Source organism: Myotis myotis, unplaced genomic scaffold (assembly GCF_014108235.1).
Source record: "Myotis myotis isolate mMyoMyo1 unplaced genomic scaffold, mMyoMyo1.p scaffold_m19_p_4, whole genome shotgun sequence".
NCBI classification, from domain to species: Eukaryota; Metazoa; Chordata; class Mammalia; order Chiroptera; family Vespertilionidae; genus Myotis; species Myotis myotis.
In genome coordinates, this window is record NW_023416346.1 from 97,974,705 (window position 1) to 97,993,010 (window position 18,306).

General features: G+C 37.8%; 1 protein-coding gene across 1 annotated transcript in view; it reads right to left on the reverse strand.

Annotated features, from left to right (window-relative positions):
* Positions 1-7,726: 7,726 nt before the first annotated feature.
* Positions 7,727-18,306, reverse strand: part of LOC118654145 (charged multivesicular body protein 1b-2) — a 52,479-nt gene continuing 41,899 nt past the window's right edge. Inside the window, exons 6-8 of the mRNA XM_036305424.1 lie at positions 13,520-13,563; positions 10,263-10,335; positions 7,727-9,850 (exon numbers count right to left, since the gene is read on the reverse strand). Of these exons, the coding sequence (XP_036161317.1) occupies positions 9,806-9,850; positions 10,263-10,335; positions 13,520-13,563 (162 nt within the window). The 3' untranslated portion in view covers positions 7,727-9,805. The remainder of the gene's footprint in view (positions 9,851-10,262; positions 10,336-13,519; positions 13,564-18,306) is intronic.

Sequence of the window (18,306 nt, forward strand, 5' to 3'; positions counted from 1 at the left end):
GAAATATTCAAAGTGATGAATACCAAGAACCTACAACCAAGATTACTTTATCCAGCAAAGCTATCATTCAGAACGGAAGGTCAGATAAAGAGCTTCACAGATAAGGAAAAGCTAAAGGAGTTCATCACCACCAAACCTGGATTATATGAAATGCTGAAAGGTATCCTTTAAGAAGAGGAAGAGGAAGAAAAAGGTAAAGATACAAATTATGAACAACAAATATGCATCTATCAACAAGTGAATCTAAGAATCAAGTGAATAAATAATCTGATGAACAGAATGAACTGTTGATTATAATAGAATCAGGGACATAGAAAGGGAATGGACTGACTATTCCTGGGGGGGAAAGGGGTGCGGGAGATGCGGGAAGAGACTGGATAAAAATCGTGCACCTATGGATGAGGACAGTGGGTGGGGAGTGAGGGCGGAGGGTGGGGCGGGAACTGGGAGGAGGGGAGTTATGGGGGGGGAAAAAAAAAGAGGAACAAATGTAATAATCTGAACAATAAAGATTTAATTAAAAAAAAAAAAAGACTAAAGTTAGTCTCTTATAGCTAGTATATTTTTGGGTCTTGGTGGTGATTTTTTTTTTTTGACCCATTCAGGCACTCATGTCTTTAAGTTAGATATTTTAATCTGCTTATATTTAAAGTAATTATTGATAGGTAAGGCTTTACAATTAACATTTTGTTTTCTGGTTGTTTTGCAGATCCCTTGTTCCTTATTTACCTGTCTTTTTGTGTGTGTTTTGAAATCTTTAGAAATCAAAGACATTTTTGATTTCTAAAGACATTTAGAAATCAAAGACATTTTGACATTTTTGTCGTGTTATTTTGTATAATTACTAGAGGATTTTTCCTTGTGGTTTCTATGAGGCTTATATAAAATATCTTAAAGTTATATAATACCCTATTTTAAATTAATAACTTCAACAGAATTTATAGGCTTTACACTTTTACTTCTCCTCTGTTAGAATTTACATTTTTGTATTGTGTAACTAATAGATTATTGTAGTCATGGTTTTTTTTACTTGTTTTTTTTTTTTTAACTTTTAAACTAGAGATGTAAAGAAATTATGCACTGCTATTACCATATTGCAGACTATATGTCCACCATTAACATGAGATTTGTACATTTTTATGTTAACATTCTTTTATTTCCACTCAAAGAACAACTTTTAGCATTTCTTATAAGGATTGAAAAACTTAATATTGTTAAAATACCAACAATACAGGGGTGGGACTGTAATTTGGCTCCTTGCTTGGGTGTGGGCAAACCTGCCTCTAAGGCAGCCAAATTGTTTGAGAATCCAAATCCGGCAGATCTGCACCCTGCCAAGTTCCCTGGTCAGAGTGCACCACGGACTTTGTTCTGAAGATGAGCAAAGCAACTGGTTGTGATTACTACTTCGGCACTGCAGGTAGGAACTTGGCCTGCCAAGATTTTTGTGCTGGTTGTTGCAAGCCCCTACCCTTTCTGTCACACTTAGATTAAGTGATTGAGCCCCACACATTCCTCTAAAATCCTTGTGATGCAAGATTTGAGTAGGGGCTCCCACAAAGCAACCTACAATGCTGGGGGGGGGGGCTGATTGGTCCCTGGGTTCTCATTTCCTACTGGAGAAAGCAGAAGTTCAGGGGAGACCTCTCTGCATGGTGTTGGCATGGGGAATAGGCAATGTGGAGCCTCTTCTCTTACTCTTCTAATGCAATCTGTCTTGGTCTCTGTGGTGCGGGAGTGGAGGGGTGCTTCAGCCTCATACCCATGTTCTAGAATTCTCTCAGTGGTGTTTTGTTCTTGAATACTTGTTATTCTTCTGAGGGGGCACAAAGTCAGGGACAACCTGTGTTTCCATTTTGGTAATCTCACTCTCCCATTACATCATTCATTTAATCTCAATAGCTCTTAGACTTTGATTGAATCTAAAGAGGAAATGATTCAAAGTCCATATAGAAAGGCTTTGTTAATTACTGTGTTACTTCGACACCAAAACCCCTTTTGTAAGTGATATAAAATCACTGTGTGGTAACATTTTCCAAAAAGTTTAATCATTTTCCTCCCAATGATTTCATGTCATTTTTATAAAGCAAAAGCTAAATATGTCTATTGCTGACATGACCAAGTTTAAATAAGATTTTTTAGAAATAAACAGAGTTCATTTTATAACCTTTCATTTGAAACATGGGACCCAACTTCATATTAATAATCAAGCAACATATAAAATGAAGACATCTTCCTTTCTAAAGTTGAGAACACATAAAAAAAAATAAAGTTGAGAACATAAAACAAGTAACTTATTTTAGTAGTCATAAATTTCCCTTTAGTGTTCTACTTGGACTTTTCTAACTGAAGGTTGGGAGGCTTTTATAGTGATCTGGCAGACAAACTAACTCATGAATCAGTGGTGAATATATACGTATTAAATACCATAGGCACATTAGTCATTTATTTGTAGTCAGGCATTTTCAAAAATTTTGTACTGCTACTCCAGTAGGAAAGTAGTATAGTTACAAGAATATAAACAGTATTCATCAGCAGGCTGCACAGATTTTATTTTTGCAATTAATTTCAGGCTAATGATTTTTACCAATTATCTTTTTGCTTGGAAATTTTTTCCAGTTTAGAAAATGAAAAGCTTGAGTATGAATACAACTTAGCTGACTTTGTAACAAATTAATTCCATTTATTAACTTATGGAAAATGGCTGTGATTTCCAAATTGGAAGAAAGTTATATTTTTCTAATAGCTCAGATGGGTCAGGAAAAAAAAATCAATTCTTTCCTAAGAACACTTTGATAAACACCTGTTTGTCTCAAGTGAACTACTCTAAGTCAGGAATTAATTAGTAACTTTCACCTAAAATGTGAAATATAAAAAGATTCACTTTGTGATTCCAATTAGAACCCAGGTGTAGTACAGTGCCATGAGCACTGGATTTGAAGTGAGACACATCCTATCTAATAAAAGAGTAATATGCAAATTAACCATCACTCCGTCACAAAGATGGCCGTGGCCACGGAGCTGGTGTGAGCAGGAGGCTTGGGTTGCCCCCAGCGATGGAGGAATCCAAGCTTCCTGTCTGCCCTGGCCGGCACTGGGCTCTGCTCAAGGCTACAACATTTCAATTATAGAAGATAAGTAAATCACAGATACCTGCTTCCAGCTGGCCATGGCCTTGGCTCAAGAAGGGGCTGGGAGCCTGGATTGTCAGGGACAACCCCTGACCTGGGCTCTGCTAAAGGCTACAAAGTTTCAATTATAGAAGATAAATAAATCCCCCCCAAAAAAACAAAGAAAAAAAAGGCTGGGAGTGTGGCTAGCCTGAAAACGGCCCTCAGCCCCTCAACCAGGCTGGCCAGGCACCCCAGTAGGGACTCCTACCTTGAAGGGGGAGTGGCCAGCCTGAAAACAGCCCTTAGCCCCTCACCTAGGGTGGCCACGCCCCCATGGGGTGAGGGTCCCTGCTGGGGGGCTTGGCCAGCCTGCAAACAGCCATCAGCCCCTCATCCAAGCTGGCCAGGCACCCAAGTGGGGACCACCACCCTGTAGGGGGTATGGCCAGCCTGAAAACAGCCCTCAGCCCCTCACCTAGGATGGCCAGGCACCGCAGCGGGACCCCCACCCTGATCCTGGACACCCTTCAGGGCAAATCAGCCAGCCCCCACCTGTGCACCAGGCCTCTATCCTATATAGTAAAAGGGTAATATGCAAATTGACCCTAACAGCAGAACTACTGGAAATGACTGGTCACTATGACACACACTGACCACCAGGGGGCAGACGCTCAATGCAGGAGCTGCCCCCTGGTGGTCAGTGTGCTCCCACAGGGGGAGCTCTGCTCAGCCACAAGCACGGCTGCCAGCTGCCAGCACAGCGGTGGTAGCGGCAGCCTCTCCCGCCTCCTCAGCAGTGCTAAGAATGTCCAACTGCAGCTTAGGCCTGCTCCCTGCTGGCAAGTGGACATCCCCCGAGGGCTTCCAGGCTGCCAGAGGGATGTCTGACTGCCAACTTAGGCCCAATTCCCCGGGGAGCGGGCCTAAGCCAGCAGGTGGACATCCCTCAAGGGGTCCCAGACTGTGAGAGGGCACAGGCTGGACTGAGGGACCCCCGCCCCCCCCGAAGTGCACAAATTTTTGTGCAATGGGCCTCTAGTTTGTAATAAAATCCTAGCTCTGCTTTCTAGTAATTGTATAAATCTTGGTAATTTGTTCAAGCAGCATTTCCTTTTCTCTAAATATCAGGATAACAATAATCCACCAGCTCACTCGATTCTTTTGAGGATTAAATAAACCACAGTACATCAAAGTACCTAAAATCATTCTTAACACACAGTAGATGGTCAACAAATACAGATCTAAATCTCTTTGATCTCCCCTTCAGTAAAATGGGTGGTGGAGCAAACTAGATGCTCTCTAGGTCTCCTGAGACAAAAGATTCTAAGACCAATAACACCTTAATAAGGCATCTGGAATTATTTTGGGGGAATGGTAGAAAACAGAGAATAGAGGGAATGTACCATACTACAGCAACTCACCTCAATTTACACAACCAATATACAGCAGGTCCTCAAATAATGTTGTTTTGTTTCATAATATTATTGATGCAATGCTGTAAGAACTTAACTCCTGGTTATATCAGTTAGCCTATAGTACTGATTTCCAACCTTTTTCATCTCATTGCACACATAAACTAATTACTAAAACTCTGTGGCATACTAAAAATTTAATTTTTGCTGTTCAGACAAAAAAATATCGGTATAGTTTTTATTCATTCACACTGGACGGCTATTGTTGTATTGGCTATTGTCATTTTTTATTTGACAATCTAAGGGAAAAGAGGTCAGTGCCCCTGGCTACATAGTCAAGTATTGCATGTTTTAAAAATTCTTGCAGCACACCTGTTGAAAATCATTGACCTATACATAGTAAAATAGGTTTTGTTAGATCTTGTTTCACTTAAAATTACAGAAGTACTTATGAGTTTAAATATGGACCTATTGTACTCTGAAAAGGTTTGTAGAAAGGGAATCAAGGCCCAGAATGGGGTAAAAGAATTATCAAGTTAGAAGTTATTATCAGAGCTAGGGCTAGAAACCCATATCAATCACTGAAGATTGGATCCAGGGCTTTCTCTCCCCCTCCTCCCCCCCCCCCCCCCCGCCACTGTCTACACTAGAGCCAATTTAAGACTATCTTGGAGCTCTAATCTATCAACTTAAGTAAATCCATAAAAAATCAGGCTAAATTTGTCTTTGGCATCCTATCAATCACTGTGTCTTATTTTCTTTATAGATATAATACCCTTAGATTCTCTTCAGATAGTCTGGACAGAGGTTCCATTCCCATAATTTTCTAAATTATAAAGAAAACTCATCTCTTATCATAATTTACCTGTCCTATATCCTTTTCCTGTTTCCTCTCTGTGCAATGACTGGTAATAAATTAACCGGAAAAAATAATAAAGCCCATAATGCTTACCTAAGTTGACTCACAGGATGGTGAAAAATTTTAGGAATAGGATCAGGGATATAATTTTTGTCAAGGGCACTTTTTATGACCGCTTTATAATAATACTAGAGGCTCAATGCACAAAATCCATGCAAGGGACTTGGTCCTCCAAGGCACAGCAGCTGACTCAGCCCTCGCAGCCCTGGCTTAGTCCGGAAGGTCATCCGGAAGGACATCTAGAAGGTCGTTCAGCTGTCTGGTCTAATTAGCATATTTTGCTTTTATTATTATAGATCCAGAGGATTAAAAATGGTGACAGAGTAAGTGGATGCTGCACGGACATGCTCCCAGGAACAAACTGGTATTACAACTAAAATACAGAAAAGCGTCCTGAATAATCAATGGAAAACTCACAGGAGAGAACCCTGACACCTGAGAACCGAAAGTGGAGACCGCATAGAGACTGGTAGAAGGGGTGGAGGCACAAAAGGGCTGGCCAGGCGCCCACAGACAGAAGCTGAAGTCCTGGAGAGGTATCTCAGCTGTGGGAGGTTGCCACTGAGAACTATGGGATCTAATCCCCAAGCTGGGCCCCCCAGCAGAGAGCACCAAAACTGAGTAGGGTACCCATATAACATCTGGCTGTGAAAAGCAGTGGGATCCTGTGTGTCAGGGAGTGACAGCTGAAAATTCAGGCACCCTCTTAAAGGGCCAATGCACAAAATTCCCTGAGGAGCCAGCCATCTTGTGCTCTGGCAGAGGGAGGGAGAGGTAGACTGGAGCTGTGAGAGCAGAAGCCAGGACTGGGGGTTCGGGGGATAGAGCTCAGAAGGCAGACACCCCAAGTTTCCTGGGCTGAGTCATTCCCTCACACAGCAGAGGACATCTTTCCCACATAGACATTTGCCTTGCCTGGGGGAAAACAGTTGACACATCCTATTGGAAAACACCTTGCTCTGAGGCCACTTAACACATTGTATGCAGGAACCGTATTTATACATTTTACGTTGACTGGAGGTAGTAGAGCGAGGGACACGTATTAATACGTTTTTTATAGACTAGCGGTAGAATGCGGGTAACGTATAAATATGTAAACTAAAGTTATCGGAATTTTACTGAACGTTGCCATTTGCGCAAAAAATTAGCAAAAATGGCCCGCGCCACCTGTTAGCGCGTGATAAAAACTACCCGCAAACAATGTGTTAAGAGATTAAAAATTACAATTAGCCTCCAGGCAGAAGCAACTGCCCCACCCTGTTGAAAAAAAATCTCACCACACCTGAGGACAATTGCCTGCAGAGCAATACAAGTCAGAATCCTATCAGTCTGTAGGCAGAGATGGTCCCTGGAGCTTTTGAGTCTTTGCCTGACCTAATTAGTCAGAAACAGCCTTTAACAATATCCTTCACTAGAGATTTAGAGGTGTAGAGCAGTGGTTCTCAACCTTCTGGCCCTTTAAATACAGTTCCTCATGTTGTGACCCAACCATAAAATTATTTTCGTTGCTACTTCATAACTATTATGTTGCTACTGTTATGAATCGTAATGTAAATATCTGATATGCAGGATGGTCTTAGGCAAACCCTGTGAAAGAGTCATTTGATCACCAAAGGGGTCTCGACCCACAGGTTGAGAACCGCTGGTATAGAGGATCTACTTAATACATAGTCACAAACCCAAACAGATAGCCAAAATGAGGAGACAAAGAAACCCCCAAATGAAAAAGCTAGAGAATTCTCCAGAAGAAGAGATAAATGAAGCAGAGATAAGAAATTTATCTGTAACAGAGTTCAGAATAATGATGGTAAAATAATATCCACATTGTCTGTAGGATGAAAGTGCAGTAAAATGTTTCTGAGCATTTGACCTTATATATTCTATCAAATGATATAGTCAAATACTTAGAAAAAATCAGGAGAAAATTAGATTGATAAGGAACTAAAACTGAAGGTAAATGAAAGGTGCTATGATATCCACTTTTCAAAACAGTATAATCTGGCTTGTGTTACTTTTCAATTATCAAATCACTTATCAAACTAGAAATGTAATTTATACTAACAAGGTAAGAATTTACAGGTTGTGTGACTCTTGGTCTAAGAACAAATTGCAAAAAGTAAAATTCTGCTATATTTATAAGGTAATCAATAAATCCAAAAGTAAAACCTGGTGTCTATCAAAGAACAATATTTTTAAAAAATCTGATATGGCTATTAAGCAAAACTATGAACATTTATTTTTAGATCAGAACCATATATTTTTCTAGATTTAAGTAAGCCATATTCACAATTAACACTTTTTATTTAATTTAAAAGGACAAAAGCTACAATTCCCACCAATGGAAAATGAGATAACTATTTCATAGATATTTTAGTCTGTAATAATCTCTTCTATACCTCCCCAGGATGTTCCAATATGAACAAACTTATACTTTCAGTAAAAAGGACAAAGCATCAATTATAAACAAAATAGAAGATTACCACACTGAGGTCATACCATTTAGTCAAGTACCAAGAAAGTTAAGTAGGTTTAACTGAAACTTAACAAAAGAGTAATTTCTAATTTCATTACCCAGTGAAAATAATCGTCATTTATACACTCTCATTTACAATAGGAAACATGTATGAATTGTGAATACTTAGCAAAAATGTCTCCATAATTGCACTTTGAATGCCTTCATGACTTAACAATGGATCTGCTCTTCAACAAAACTTAATGAAATATTAAAATTCTTTCATGAGTCAATCATGCAGTAAGTAATGAAAAACACTTTACCTACTTAACATAGATTAGTAGTATGCCAGCTAAAATATAACTTTGTCACTTCTCCACATTTGTGACTGTTATAGAAGAAAATTGCAAGCATTTGTTCATTTTAGTTGGGTAAAACAGAACTATTACTGGAGAGATGGAAAGTTGTACAATTGGCCATCAAATGCTTTCCCCCAAGGATCTGGCCTTCCAGAGTTTAGTCTTTTTTTGACCTTAGGACTTTTCCGCGTTCCAACCCCCTACATTGTACACCCAACTTCCATTGCTCTGGAAGTTATTCGAATGGCTAGGCAAAACATTTTATTCCAACATTTAGTTCTACTTCATTTCTTCCAGTTATTAAAGAGTTTTTTCTTAAAAGGACAAATACATTTAACCAGGGCTTATGGTAGTTGTAACTTGAATTGATTCCATTTTGTTTCCTCTGTTACTTTTTGTTGTTGCTTTTAAAATCTAGGCTAAGATTCTCAAAAAACAATAAACAATCATATGAAAAATATAAATTATATTAAGGCCATGTAAATTAATCTTTCAAAATACAGTGTTATCAAGGGTAGAGTAGAAATAAGGAGAATCATTTAAAATGTGTTTCAATTTCATTTGAAAGTATGAAAGGTTTAATTTCATAATTAACAATAGTGATTTAGCAAAGAAAAACTTTAAAAACTGAGCAAACTTTAATTTCTTTAGTTTAACGGTGTATATTTTTTCTAGTTATATTGGAAAATTATCCATGAAATTTTTTTTAAATTTCAGGAATTCGGAATAATAGTCATCAAATTACTGGTTAAAAAATCCAGTAATAATCTAAATTTAAAAGCTGATTAAGACAGAATAAAAGTCAATTGCATTTGTGCTTGAACAGCAAAAATAAACACAAAATATAAAACAAAAAAAAATAGCTTTGTCTCCCTGGCCAGTGTGGCTCGGTTGGGCATCTTTCCATGCACCAAAAGGCTGTTGAACCGATTCCTGGTCAGGGCGCATGCAGGAGGCTACCAATGGATGTTCCACTCTCATATTGATGTTTCTCCTCTCCCTCTCCATTCCTCTCTCTCCAAAAATAAAAAATGATTTCTTAAAAAAATAGCATTGCCCATCATATGACACTAAATAAGGTATTTTTGGCTTGTAAGCATGTTAAGTAAACTTGGTTTCCCTGCTTTTACTATTATGCATCACATGTGAATGCAGAGATTTAAAACAACTTTGAATTAAAAGAAACCAAAATCTTTATTCTATACTTTCTTCTGTAGTACTTTGTTACCAGATTTTTGATGCAATTTTTAAAAAGGATGTTTCATATACAACAAATTAATGCCAGCTTGGTCAAAGTCATCTAAAAAAATGTCCCTCACATTTTACAATATAATATACAAAACTATACAATATGTCAAGGTGGAAACTCTCTGGAATTTCTTAAAGTATTAGAAAGTACAACATGGCAAAAGAAAGCACTATAAATAAATAGCATTTAAGCATTCTGTAACATATGGTGTTCTTAGTGTAACTGGAGTGCAACTTATCTATATATACACATGAAATTTTTCAGAAGCAGGTGAAGTAAACAAAAGCACCAGTTCTTTAAATTACACTTGATCACGTAGACGAGCAAGTCTCTGTGATAGTTCATCCTGAAGAAAGTTAAAATTTAAAAGTTAGAAGGCTGCGACAAATATAAATCACGAATATTTTAAATAGCTTATATTTTAAATAAGATTAAAATACTGTCTAAAAATTCACACAAAAATAACATTGAGAATATAATTTTAAAAACATTTCAGAATAAATGGAGAACTAAATAAAACAGAAGCTATGAAGGGAAGCAAATTCAATCTTTAAATGAAATGTGCATGCAAAGAGAAAATGTCCATCATTGAGGAGTAAAGGCTAAACACAGTTTGCTAATTTATGATGATGCCATATTATAGTAGAAAGCACTCTTTATAAAAAATATATATATTACTTATATATAAAGATATATACAATATCTATTTAATTCACACATCAAGTTCATACTAAATCAAGACAAAATACAACTCCTACCTGTTCCATGGAAGCAACACTGGTGCCAACAGATCCTGTCTGACCCTGTGGTAGTTCCATATTGAGATCAAGGCTACAATTTTAAAATAATTAGCATAAATAGAATTTAATATAGGCATTTTACTCCTTATATAATTATAAAATAAAACAGAATTATTGCAAATTTGAATATTCCACCTAGCATTTTACTTTGATTTAAATAAGATAATACTGGTTAAATTCTATGCATGCAAATAGAAAAGCTAATAAAAGGCAGGAAAATGATTGGTCATCTGAACAAAAGACCAAAATAAAAATCATACAATGTGTTCAATTTACTGTGGTTACCATGTGACTCCTATTATAAAAGAAATTTAATATGCCAAAAAAGATAAAACAGGTTAGATAAATGTAGCCTCAAGATCCATATCTAACATTTGAGTTAACTTCAAGTTCAGTATTCTAGCTCCTGAGCTACCCTTGGCAGGAATCATTACTTGCATCCATCTCATACAACTGAAGTTTAAAAAAAATTAAGTTCACTTGCCCAAGATCCACCCTACTAATAGGATCTGAACCCAGGATTTTCTGCCTCCAAGGCCTGTGATGTTAATCTACACTGTACCTACTCCTGTAAGGTATAAGCTAGCCTTTCTGCTTGTATCTACACCAGTGTATGCCAACTTCAGTTTCAAAGCACTACAGAGAACTCAGTAACTTTAAAAGTCATTAGGAGAGTCTATAGACAGATTGTTACTTAAAAGGTAAAGATATGCTATACTAAAATTTTGTTGAGGGAATCACACACAAACAGAATTCGGATACTTAAATATCTTTAAAGATGGGCATCAGTATTTCTACATCAGTGATTCTACCTATTTCTACTCCAGTCACCATCCATTATTGACATAAGTAATTTCTCTTGATTTTGGCCCTCAACCTTCCCTCCACCCACCTGTCCCCAGAAACATCCTACAATGCCTGGATGCATTTTTTATTGTCACAATGGGGTAGGGATGTTATCTTATGGGTAGAGGCAAGAGATGTTTCTGAACATACTACAATGCATTGGACAGCCCCAAGGATTATGTATCCCAAAATGTCAATAGTGTCAAGGTTGAGAAATCCTGTTCTAAATCTTCTCAAAAAGTTATCTAATAAACTTGATTTCCACTAAGGGTCAGCAAGGCTGTAATGTAGCAATATTCATTTTATAAGACATTTGCTGTACTTTCAAGCCCAATCTTCTTATTTCGTTTTTAGTAAGAACAGAAATAAGTCCTTAGCTTCATGTTACTAAGATGGAGTCTTCTGATACACAATGCTTTGGTCTCTTAACTACTTAACAAAAATCACCTACATCGGGAAACAAAGCAAAACAGTGTACAACCTACTTGCCAGTCCTATTCTCAAATATGACAAATCTGATTTATTAACCTGGGTTTTAATTCACTATTGACATATTAGTTATTTAAAGAGCTGATAAACTTAACTGTTCATTCTAATCAAGTATTAGCTTACACATTAAAATAATATTCATCAACTCTATTTTCTAGGTGTCTTCAATTCTTCCCTTTCCAGGAGAAAAGGATAGAGTACATAAATCCTATTTTAATTTATTATTCTACCTTTGAGGATAAAGTATAAAACTTCAGTATCACCCAGTTTTCATCTTTATTATTGGGGAAAAAAATTATTCTTTACCTACAATTGTCTCTTGAACTAAATACAGTAGAACCTTGGTTCTTGAACTTCATTTATTCCAGAAGTCTGTTCGAGAAGTGATTTGTTCAAAAACGGAATAATTTTTCCCCCATTAGAAATAACGTAAGTTGAATTCATCTGTTCCAGACCCCCAAATGATTCCCCGTTTTAACCGTTCTCAATTGCCTGTGATCATTTTTTCGTGAGTACTTCCACACCCATAACAACATCAGCACTCTTGATGGCTGCTTTGTTTTAAAATTGTGCTAATTATCGATTTCACAATGCCATACTTGGTAGCCAGATCAGATACTCTATCATACTATGCCATTAGTTTTCTTTTTTAAGCTCTAACATTGTTTTCACAACTTTCCTTTTCACTTTGCTGCTATCACTAACCTTCTTAGGACCCATGAGGACTTACTGTACACATTTAACAATAAGCAGTAACAAAAGCAAAGACAAAAAAAGAAAATATTCACAGCACAATTTCCTGAGATCTTAACAATGCAAGGTTTAGCAGTAAACTGACTCATACTTGCACATTCTCTCCTTTGTTTGTTGCCCGAGAGACACATGACTGATCATACAGGTATCTGCATGAAAGGGCTGTCAGGTCGAGAACCAAACTTTTGAAATTTTGTACGACAAACAAGACATTTTTTTCATGAACAACTTGGTCAAGAACCAAACTGTTCGAGATGGAAGATGTTTGAGAACTGAGGTTTGACTGTTATATACTAGAGAATACTGATATAACATGACTTCTATAGCACAGACATTATCATGGGCAAGTCATTCCCCTCAAACATAAAGGTCCTGAAATAAACAGTCTATTAATAAATATACTATTTCTAATAACAGTATGACACAGGGTGTCAATTACTTATTTAAAAATATATATATGATCACCCTAGCAGGACTGGCTCAGTGGTTAGAGTGCTAGCGCACAGACTGAAGGGTTGCAGGTTCTATTTCAGTCAAGCAGACTCAATCCTTGGCCCCAGTCTGGGTGTATACGGAAGGCAACCAATCAATGTGTCTCTTTCACAAGGATGTTTCTCTCTCTGTCTCTCCCCCTCCCTTCCACTCTCTCTAAAAATCAATGGGAAAAAATATCCTCAGGTGCTGCCATCTTTTAAAACCCTTGGACATTTTGCACGTCTCGCTCAGTCTGCAGGACTCAAACTGGGCTTAACAAAGAACTGTTTTTGAAAGACAATTTTTGTAAAAAGAATCCAAATATTTGTTGTATCTGATACATACAGAAGGTATTGAGAAAATGTTTGAACACTCCTGCCTCTCTCAATTACCTTCCTCCATTTCTTATTACAAAATAAATGAATGCATTGCTAGAGATTTTATGAAAATACTAGAATGATCTGAACAAAGTCACATTCTTATGAGCATGGCAAAGAGATGGATATTTCAAAGGCCCTTCCAACACTAACTTCTAGGGTCAAAACCCTAACTCTACCATTGGTGGCAATGACAAATATTTTTATCCACACTACATAATTTTAGGACTGACATATTAAATCAAGAATAACTAAATCCCCTGAATAATTTCTTACCCAGCTTCATCTGCCATTTCTTGAAGCAGCATATCCACTTGGCTCTAGAATAAGAATATGAGAATTTGCATTTTAATGACAATTGCTTTCGGGGTGGTTTCTGTTTTTGATTTTGCTTAAAAAGGGGAAACTGGTCTGCAATTTTTAAAATAAAAACTTATTTAAAAATATTTTTTACCACCAGAGGGAGCTGATTTCAAAAAGATTTATTTCAGAATAATGTTAAATAATAAAGCCTTAAACTATGAGGTTATATTAAAAATATCAGCATGGATGGCACTAGAGAAGATTATGCTAAGTGAAATAAGCCAGTCAGAGAATGACAAGTACCATATGATTTCACTCATATGTGGAATTTAATGAACAAACTGAACTACAAAGCAAAATAGAGAGACTCAGAGAGAGCAGGCAGACAACTCTGGTTGGGGGGTGGGGGTGGGTGAGAGGTAGAATGTTGGAAAGGATGGAGGGTTTGAGCAAAAAAGAAAAAAATAAGAGAGAACTCATGGGCATGAACAATAGTGTGGTGACTGTGGCAGGGAGGAGGGTGTGTGGAGGTGGAAGAGGGCATAGAGGGGATAAATGGTGATGGGAAAAAAAATTGAGTTCCCAGGCATTTATGTGCTGGGGTCCAGCCCCAGCAGGTCCAGGGGTTCCCATAGGTGTGGACGGAGAAGAAGGAAAGGCATGGAGACAGCATTCAGTTGATCATCATAGCCAGGTTCTCCAGCCAGGTTCTGTAGCTAGGTTCTTCAGCCAGGTTCTGTGTTTATTGTCTTGTTACATCTGAATTTATACCAGTTGATTTTAATCCTATCAATTCTATTCCAAAGGTAACTGCGTTTCTTATCTCCATTCCAAGGTTGCTCTATTGTTCTATTAAGCTACAAGGAAGTAACTGAAGGAGATTATCCTAAATAAAGATTATGTAGCTTAAGCGTGATTGTTCGTAGTTAAAGTGATTAATTGCCCACCAGGCACTTAGTTAAGGGGTTTTATTCCCTCCCTAACTCCAGGGAAAAATCTTCACCTGGGGAAACAACCTTTCTCGGGGAGGTGACCTTGGTTAAAACACATAGCTCTAAGAAGGGGAGCAAACATATTAAGAACAGTAATGCCATATAAGCCAGGTCCCTTGAAACATATGCTGTGCAGATGTTTCTTCCCTGCAGCGACTGTGTCAAGCACCAAGGATGGACCGGCTTCCGGCATTTATGTAGTGATATTCACATATAATTTGAAACCTGGGTAATGTAGCTCTCTTTAAGAAAGTGAACCAATATATAAAGCTCTTTAATTTCTTTTAGAAAATATTTTATTGATTTCAGAGAAGGAGGAAGAGGGAGAGAGAGATAGAAACATCAATGATGAAAGAGAATCATTGATCAGCTGCCTCTTGCATGCCCCAGACTGGGGATGGAGTCTGCAACCCGGGGCATGTGCCATGACTGGGAATCAAACCATGACCTCCTGGTTCATAGGTCAATGCTCAACCATTTAGCCACGCCAACTGGGCTATAAAGCTCTTTTCTAACCCACTTTGCTTATATTGGAAGTGTAATAGATTTGAATTTTATATTAATTATAATTGTTCTTTCTGCTAGTTGACACAACTTTTATATTAAGGATTACTCTTTAAAAATATTTACAGATGAATAAAATATAAGTATAGTGAGATATTTACTACAGTACAGGAGTTCTCAGGAAATAGAGTGTCATTAATCAAAACAACTCTTGTTTTTTACTTAGTTGTTAAAAAATATTTTGGACTTACTGGTGGGAGTTCTAAGATATAGTTCCAGCACTATCATTAACAAGGTGTATGATTTTAAGCAATTCACTAATCTTGCTGTTGGGCTTTAGTTTCTCTTGTTCTCTTTCATTCACTTATTAATTTTTATTTATTTTTTCCTTTTTATTGATTTTATTGGGGTATCCTAAAATGCAGGAAAAGTTCAGAAACAATAGACTGAATATTATGTGCATTTACATTTTGTTGTTTTTACTTTATATCTAACATAGCATTATTTGTGTTTTTAAAATTTACTTAATAGTATTATACTATACATACTACTCTGCAACTTACTTTTCTTATTCAAACTTGTAAGATCTAATTCTGTTGAGATCTAGTTCATTCACGGTCACTCATGTGTGATACTACAGTATAGAAATACATTCTGTTTCATTTATCCATTAATTGCTGGACATTTAGATCCCCCCCCCTAATTTGTCCCAGTTATAGATAATGGTGCCATGAACATTCTCATGTATAAATATCTTTGTACATACACACGGGTTTCTTTGTGTATATATTTGGAAGTAAAAGTACTAGCTTATAAGTTACATGTGTTTTCATATACTTTGATTACTTCAACAAATATTGAGAACTATTTTATGCCAGATATCACTTTAAGTGCTAGGAATGTGTCAATGAACAAAAATGATAAAAATTCCTGCCTTTTTTAAAATTGATTTTTAGAGAGAGAGGAAGGGGGAAGAGAAGAATAGGGAAAAAAGGGGGGAGAGAGAGAGAAATACCAATTTGTTGTTCCACTTATTTATGCATTCATTGGTTGATTCTTTTATGAGCCCTGACCAGAGATTGAACCCACAATCTTGGTGCATAGGAACAATGCTCTAATGAACTGAGCTACCTGGCCAGGGCTATCCTTGCCTTCTTTAAGCTTACATTCTAGAGCAGTGGTTATCAACCTGTGGGTCGTGACCCCTTTGGCGGTCGAACAACCCTTTCACAGGGGTCGCCTAAAACCATCCTGCATATCAGATATTTACATTATGATTCATAACAGTAGCAACATTACAGTTATGAAGTAGCAACGAAAATAATTTTATGGTTGGGTCACAACATGAGGAACTGTATTTAAAGGGCCAGAAGGTTGAGAATCACTGTTCTAGAGTGTGCACATGAAGGGGAGCAAATAAAAAGTTTTAAAAATTGTATGGTATATTAGGTGATAAGTACTATGAAGAAAAATAAAGCAGGGATGTGGGGCGTATAGGGAATGGTGGGTATGCTCTTGATGTACTTTTAAGTTGGATGGTTAGGAAGACCTCATTTAGAAAATGACAAAGAACTGAAGAAGGTGGGGAGTTGGCAATGAGGATATCTGCTAGATGGAGGAAGAACATTCAGGCAAAGGAAACTGAAAGAGGAACAGCTTTGAGAAATGTACTTGGTGTGTTTGAGAATTAACAAGGAGGTCAAGTGCCTGATAGAGTGCCAAGCAGTAACAGCAGATACGGTCAGAGAAGCAGGGAGGGGCAGATCCCATAGGATATTACAGGCAATTGTAAAGAATTTGGTTTTTATTTTTAGGGAGATGTGGAGCCACTAGAAGATTTTGAGCAAAAACGTTGCATGATCTGACAATTTTAACAGGATTACTCTAGCTGTTATGTTAAAAACAGACTGCAGATATTACCAAATTGCCTTTCCAAAGTGGATATGCCCATTTAAATTCGAACTGCTCATTAGCAGGTTATGAAAATGTAGGTAACTAAGTGTGTTCAACCAGATCCCTTTCTGTTTCTGTTAGAACGTTTTGCATATATTTGACTATCCTCAGCACCTCACACAATAGTTTAAACACAAGGTGTTCAGCAAATGTTGGGTGAATAAATCTGAAGATTTTTCAGAAGTAAAAGGCATTTTCATATCATTGGTTCCAAGCCTTACATTTTATAGCTACATATACTGAGGTCCATGGTTGTAAATATTTTAAGGTGCCAAAGTTAATTAGTGGTAGAATGGGGAATAGAAATCCAAGTGTCCTGGATTCTAAGATGACTGTTGACAGAACAGCAGCCTGCAAGATAGTGTGTGAGAGAACAAAAGGAGAGTGAGTGTATGTGCGGGGAGTGTATGTATTTGTGAGGGAGGGAGAGCTATATTCCAAGGAATTGTTGGGGACTGCTAGACCGGGCTCCCCTAGCCGGGCAGCCTCTAATGCTGGTGAAATCTCTCCCGTAGCGGCCGGCTCTGCACAGAGACTGTGCCATCTTGAAGGGAAGAGTGGCAGTGATCTGAAGCCCATCCTTAACTTCAACCTGGGAGATCCTCAGATACCTCCCGGGACCCTACAACCACAACCCCCAGGGACCAGCTACCTCAGCTGCAAACCAGGAATACCAAGACTCCAGCTTCTCCGACTGCGGGCACCTAGAAAGTCTGTCCAGGAGGAGACAAAGTGGCATGAGTATGCCGACGACCCCTGTGCTTTCTCACAGAGCAGAGAGAACGAACAGCTAAATCGATTAATATCTACCCAGAATTGGCAAATTAAACACAGCTGGTGAGAAATCCGTAGATGGAAAGGTTAGCTATTGCCTAACCAGTGATGGCGAACCTATGACTCGTGTGTCAGAGGTGACACGTGAACTCATTTTTTTGGTTGAATTTTCTTTGTTAAATGGCATTTAAATATATAAAATAAATATCAAAAATATAAATCTTTGTTTTACTATGGTTGCAAATATTAAAAAATTTCTATATGTGACACGGCACCAGAGTTAAGCTAGGGTTTTTCAAAATGCCGACACGCCGAGCTCAAAAGGTTCCCCATCACTGGCCTAGGCCCTAGGGAGAGGTGAGATCTGGGGTCCAGGCTGAAGGGAGAAACACTTGCAAAATGTGCGTGAAATGCACGCAGTGGGAACCAGAGTCTCAAAGGAAGATTGCGCCCCACAAAATGCTCGCTGTTGGGGTAAGTGTAGCCCTCGAATGTGGAAGGGGTCCACAGGGCTGTGGGCAGAAGGAGACTATAGAA